At 41.6% G+C, this 6727-nt stretch overlaps 2 protein-coding genes across 2 annotated transcripts; both read left to right on the top strand.

Moving 5' to 3' along the window:
• The first annotated feature begins 331 nt into the window (after positions 1-331).
• On the top strand, positions 332-2357 carry LOC120680924. Its single transcript, XM_039962499.1, has 2 exons — positions 332-1324; positions 1407-2357. The coding sequence occupies exons 1-2, from the start codon at positions 995-997 to the stop codon at positions 2355-2357; spliced, it is 1281 nt and encodes a 426-aa protein (XP_039818433.1). The 5' UTR covers positions 332-994.
• Positions 2358-2365: 8 nt separating this feature from the next.
• Positions 2366-5207, top strand: LOC120680796 (probable helicase MAGATAMA 3). Its single transcript, XM_039962340.1, has 6 exons — positions 2366-2494; positions 2811-3114; positions 3847-4096; positions 4200-4398; positions 4681-4762; positions 4870-5207. The coding sequence occupies exons 1-6, from the start codon at positions 2411-2413 to the stop codon at positions 4917-4919; spliced, it is 969 nt and encodes a 322-aa protein (XP_039818274.1). The 5' UTR covers positions 2366-2410; the 3' UTR covers positions 4920-5207.
• The last annotated feature ends 1520 nt before the right edge of the window (positions 5208-6727 follow it).

Below are 6727 nucleotides of genomic sequence, written 5' to 3'. Positions count from 1 at the left end.
CAGCTGTCAGAAGAAACCTTGTTGTTACCAACAGCTGCTGGAGCTATGTTAAGGCCAACCTGGGCCATAGCGGCATACCCCCCTGCTCTGCAAAAAGTTCTGAAGAAACTTTAGCATCTGGCGCTTGCCATAGCCGTTGTCTCAATGTTCTAGGTTGTTAGCTCATAGCGGTGCAATGCTTATACTGCTAGTATATATGCAAGATCTAATATGCCTAATGTCAATTCTTTTGTCGATTCTTCTCCAGACCTTGACATGTTTGCAGTGATTGCTTTTTCACTCTAGTTTTATAAAAGCTACATAGCACGAGTGAAATTTTATTTTTTAGCTTTATATAATATTTCACTTGTGCTATGTAGCTCTTATATTAGGATGAAATTGGCCCCTGGCTTTAATCCTAGCTCCGCCACCTGTTACTGATCAAAGATTTTGCCCAAATTCATAGTCACTCTGCTGTACCATGAAGCTTTGTGTGCAATCTTAAGAATGGGTTATGTAGGGACACCTGGTGGTTCCAAGTTTTGCTCACCACGTTCTGAAAACCCTGAATTTGCAGCCAAACGGTTCAAATCTAAACCCCTTGTAGCTAGCAGTATCACCCACTAAGAGCAACAGGCAGTGATCTGACACAAGAGATGATTAAGCCTGGAGCATACAATTAGATAATATAACTTTGTTGCTGTTAGTCAGTAATTTTCTAGAGGAACTACTGAACTCCAATTATAGCCCCTACGGGATGTAAAATATAGCAGAATTTGTTCTTTTTGCATGAGAAATTAACTGAATTGTTTTCTCTTATTAGGTGAATCATATTCCTTCCAAATTTGATTCGCCCAATCACTTCGTTGATGTGTATTCTGGGATCTTAATTGAAGAAACAAGATCGGCAACATGTGCAGCAATACAAAATCTTGCAGTAAGTCAATACTGTCAGCTGCTCTCAATTGGAGAATGCAATTCTCCATCTCTTTTCTATCTCGATGTGGACCTTCCAATGACAAGATCAGATGAAATTCAGTGCCATCACATGGCCAGAGATTTTGATGTATGCCTGCTAAGTTCTAGATGTCCCAGAGATTCTAATATTGACATCATGTCCTGTTCTATAGGACTAGTAGTAGGAATAGGTAGAGATGAATATGCATCATTCCAGAAAAGTTTTCGAGTGTTAGTTCCACATTCTGAAATGCTCCAGCTAGATAAAATAAAATTTGTTATCTTTTTGACGAACATCAAATATAACATGGAGATAGCCAACATTCTCTCTCTTCAAGACAAGGGGAATCAAATTGCCATTCAAGCGCTTCTTGAGTTATCCAATAATGTATGTATTCATTCTCATCATTTGTTTGAATCCTATTATTAGAATGTGCTTTCCAGCCACCTTAACATTGTTTGCAATATAGGTTGAAAAAAGGTGTAAGATTTGTGTAGAATCACACAACTACAAAGATGATATGCTCTCAATGAACAAGAAACAGGGAGATGATGTGATTTCAAATCTTACATCAAGTGTAAAATGCATACATGAATGCCATACTGAGGTAGTCTGGGCTCCACCACGGAGTATGAAAGGATGCATTTCTACCCTCATGAAAAATTTCTTGAATTTGAGTTCAAGAGTGCTAATTTGTCTTCCTAGTGAATCATGCCTTGTTGACTTTCTGATGGATATAGAGGATTTCTTGGTACCTTCAGATCCATCTGGTGATGTTCTTGTGCTCAACAGCATTAGAGGGTTAGAGAACTGCAGAAAATTTGAGAATGTCTTTCTGGAAAATAGATCTCATGAGCTATATTGTTGTGTGAAGCTGTGCAAGAGCTTGCTGAGAAGCATGTCTGCCTTCCTGGACTTGAGTGGATTTTATCACTCACCATGCTGCCCAAGTTCGGATGAATGTGAACGCTGCAGCAATCAACTCTTTCCATTCTCTGTCAAATTGTTTGCTGAGAGGTTCACGGACATCATGATCCATCTTTGCGATTATTTAGTTTACTTGGTCAGCAGTGGTTCAGCAATATCTTTGCTGGATGAAGATTGTGATAGCATTTTGGAACTGCTGCAGCTAATGAAACAACTTCAAGCCCTGTTACACAATAAGGATCTGAGACAGGATAAGGTTGAAGCAGAATTCAAACTTATTCTTGCTACTGATGCAGTGGACAGTGCTGACTGCGGAACAAAGTTGCTGAATGAAACTAGGATGAGCTGTATAAGACTCATTGCTAAATTGAATAACTCACTGCAATTGGCTCAGCCGGAAAACAGGGATGACATTGACAAGATCTGTATTCAGCACTCTAGAATCATTATCACCTCCCTTGACTGCACGTGGAAGTTGCATGGACAGGAATAGATGCATTTGATGTTTTGATAGTCAGTGGCGCCAATCAAATCAAAGCCTCGGATATGCTACTTCCACTTGCACTTCCCATACGGCATATCATCTTTTTTGGAGACCATCTTCATGTACAGGCATTTGTCCATAGCAAGGTGTGTACACTCCTCGCATAACTGTAATGTATTGCAGTATCAAGGACAAAAAAAAGGCTATCACATGTGAAAGAATTAACTATTATATACTCAAAATGATAACATAGAGAAGCATTTGTAGTTATTTGATGGTTTACATTCTTTTAGCTAGTTATAAAGCCTATGTTTATATATTCAGTACGTAATGTCATAATTGATGGCTATATCATTATATTTTCAAGCACTTACACCTTTGTGCCTTTATTTGTTGAACTTACATATTTTTAAACACCTTTGTGCCTTTATAGCTAAGTGGACCTTTTATGGTAATTTATAGATATGTACAGAAGCTGGATTTGGCAGAAGCATTTATGAAAGACTGCAACTGTTGGTTCCAGAAAAGCAATCACTAACACATCAATATGTGCTGCATCCGTTGATGTTAAAGATCATGAATATTTATTTTTATAACGGAAGACTTAAATGTGGTGCAAATGACATATTGTTGGAGTCCAATAAGGAGTTTAAATCCAAGTTACCTTTCATTATTGCGAATGTTCTTTCTATGGAAATCTCACACAGAAGAAAAGGCTATATCACTTCTGCTGCATTGTCCATCCTCCTGCAGCAGCTAAGTAAAGGTATATTTCTGTTCTCATGTGTGATAATAGTTTCATTTCAGATTCTATGTGTTATATTTAATATAGGTAAGTTTTTGTTGAGTGTGGGTAATTTATAACTCTGTCAACCAATGTTGTTCACCAATATTTTCCACCTGTGGGATGCTTCAATTGCCCATAACCTGTCATCTCACGCATTTTGTATGTGAATCCTGCTTTTGTATGAGTTGGCTTCCTGTGGGTCGAGCAGACCAGCCAAATCTGATGGCAGCTTAAATTAGGGAGTCTTATCATGGAAGTTCTATCTCTAGCATATCCAATATGTGCTTGTCCAATATCTACACCTTGACAGCTTATAAATTAGGGAGCCTTGGGTCATGATTTGCCTACCCCAACTTGCTTGGGACAAAAGGCTATGTTGTTGTTGTTGTTGGGTCATGATTCAATAAGCAAAGTAAATAAAATGATTTACCTCCTTAGATCTCAGTCCCTTTCTTTGTGCCACACAAACCAAGCCCCTAACATAGTGATTAATGTTTCTCAACTAATCATTCAATAACATGGAAAAAATAAGCAGCCATAATATGGATGTATTGTTTAAACATCCTCTAGTTTTTTTGACACATATGATGCATCTATTCCAATATTCATTGTTCTTATTGAACTGCCTATCCATGGTTGATAACTATTTCATTTCATCTAATTTATTTGGCTTAATGCCCTTCTCAGCTAATTTAATTGGCTTCGATACAGATCTGATAAATTTGGACAGAAAATTCAGTGTTTGTGTGGTATGTTTGTCAAGTAAAGAAACCAACACGGTTGGGGATCAGCTGAGAAGTATGTATGAGATGAATGATAGATTTGATCTGCAAGTGAAGTTAATTAGTAACTTGGAAGGAAATTTATTCGATGTGATAATGATATCAACAATTATTGAAGATGATGCTGAGCTTAATCATGTTAGTAAAAACAGTTTGAATGTAACTTTAACAAGTGCAAGGTAAGTGTCTACAGCTGACCTTTATCATGAACTTTGGTTTTGCTATTAAGAAATTTAATCTTTTTATCAAGTCATTAGTTGACAAATATTTACCTTCCTCCAGGCATTGCTGTTTTGTGGTTGGTCGATCCAAAACTTTGGTTAAGAGTGGGGGCATCTGGAAAGACTTGGTTAAGTATGCGAGGGATCTAGGAGTCATGAGGTTGGTTAATACAAACGAACTTACTGAGGTTATCGAAAAGTTTGAAAAGGATGATTCAGATCATATTAGTGATCCTAACTGCGCATTTTCAAGAAAAATGGTAAGTTAAATGTAAATCTTAGACATTTTCTTACTTAGTCTTAACTGTGGGCTTATTTTTTTACAAGTACTAAGCTGATGAGCTTTACTTGATAATTTAGAGAAAATCTAACAATTATTTTTTCAAAGAGTAAAAGTTTGAACTCTAACTTTGTGATTTGTATGGAAGTTTGATGGAAAACCACTTCCAAGTATCTGTTTTAATCTCTGCAATGTCTTTTTACATTTACCTTTTTTTTCTAAATATTTGGATAAATGACTAAGATATATAAAATTCCTACAGTCGCAAGAATTTACTTGGGTTGAAAGACCATATAGGACTAAATATATTTTGGCTCATGTTCGGAATCAGAAAGGCCAGCCTGGTATGTTACAATATCTTAATATGATCTTTCTGTTATTATTTATGTTACTCAATACTTGCATTGTAATTGAATATTTGCACCCTTTTTTTTTTGATCTTTACATGCAGATACCTGCACTTTTCAGTCAAGCTGTGGAGTCGTTGATGAAATTACATAACGCCAATATGTCACCTCCTCAAGAGTGCAAATGGAACCTATCAGTGGATGATTTGAAGAACAAGTATGAAACAAGTATACGCAAGAAGTTGATGTCAGAGGAAAAAACTGACAGGGGCAAAAGGCGGCTTAAAGTTACATTGGAAAGCTTCAAAAGACATGGTGTTTTAGGCAGGAACAAAACTCAGACCAAGGTGAAATTTGCTTTTACTTCTATTGATAGCAATGATACACTGAAAATATTCACCTATTACTGAGAGGAAAGACCTGACCAAAGACTCTCTACCAACACCTCGAGCTGTGCACCAGGGCAGTCCCCAAGCACCAGCCATAAACCATAAAAGAGCTTCTTCTCTAGCAAGATTCAAAGCCGCGACAATCTAGGGATCTCCAATCTAAAGAGCTTCCTCTCTAGCGACACGTCTACCCCTGGTGCGCTGTTCCTAGGCGCTGCCCCTCTTCTCCCCTTCGGCCCCTAGCGCTGATGTCCCTGGACTCATCTGCCGAGTCCGCCATGTTCGACATCTTCCTACTCACGGGCACCGGAAATCTGGGCGCCACGGGTAAAGACGCCTTGTCCACCATGGGCACTGGCACTCTCCCTACTATGGGCACTAGCACCCTACCTACCACTGGCGCCAGCACCATCGCCTCTCGTCCTTCGCGGTATGTGCCGACGATGTCCTAGCGCAAGGTGGTGGCAGGGGCGGCTTCATCCTCTACCTAGCGCCGCCAGCTGTCACTCACCCTTATGCCACCATCTCAAGTCAGGTCTCAAGTCCCCATGACCCTGATGATGAAGAGCTCCAGCTACAATAAGTGGGCTTCCTTCTTCAAGTTCATGTGCGGCAAGTTCGGCCTCAAGCCACACATATGGCACAGTGCCGCCGCACCCCAGCAACCCTGATTGGGATCAAGCGGACAACTGCCCAAGCTCTTTGGCTTGCCATCGAGGGCCTCTTTCGCGTCAACAAGCAATCCCGAGCCATCTTCCTTAGCCATGACTTTTACTCCATGACGCAGGGGGATTCTTCCATCACGAAGTAATACTAGCGCATTAAGAACCTCGCCGACACCATCCGTGACAATGGCCACCCCATCCAGGACTCTCAACTAGTCTGAACCTTCTCCGTGGCATCAATCCCTGCTACTCCAACACCGCAACGACATCGCCAGCTCCACTGCCGGCTGCCCCACCTTCGCTCAAGCTCGGGTCATGTTGGCCTTGAAGGAACTTCGGCTTGGGGCAAGCGATACCAACTCCACAGCTCACGTCGCGGGGATTGGATTGACCTCTTTCTCCAGCACCAGCCTGGGTGGGTGCCGCTCAGCCATCGTCCCCTTCCAGATAGGCGGCTCCCAGCAGAAAAAGGGCCCCGTTGGCGGCGGCAAGAAGTAGTGGAAGGGCAAGAAGGGCGGTGACTTCCAGCAGGCGGGTGACAACTTCCATCGTGCGGGCGGTCCTCCTCACTTGTTCGGCCCATGGTTCTGTTTTAGCCGAGGCACGGGCGCCTGCGGCAATGCCACCCAACAACATCAGTCCGTCGGTCAACACGGCTTCGACTGCGGTAGGGGCTGGCACGCTAGAGCACATGGGCTCCTTGGGCCGGTTCCCTAGGCCCATACCGCCTTTGCTTTTCTCCATGTGTCCCCTCCGGCCCAAATGTGGGATCAGGGCGGCCTAGTCACTGCCCTCAACCATATGGTGCTGCAGAACGACAGCTAGGTTGTGGACTCCGGTGCTTTTGGCCACATGGCATCTTCTGATGGTATACTCTACTTCTGTCTCCCTTTCTCCTACTCTTTCAT

Source organism: Panicum virgatum, chromosome 7N, assembly GCF_016808335.1.
Source record: "Panicum virgatum strain AP13 chromosome 7N, P.virgatum_v5, whole genome shotgun sequence".
Classification (NCBI taxonomy): Eukaryota; Viridiplantae; Streptophyta; class Magnoliopsida; order Poales; family Poaceae; genus Panicum; species Panicum virgatum.
The sequence above is the reverse complement of the archived record's forward strand: the minus strand, read 5'-3'. Positions and strand labels throughout refer to the sequence as shown.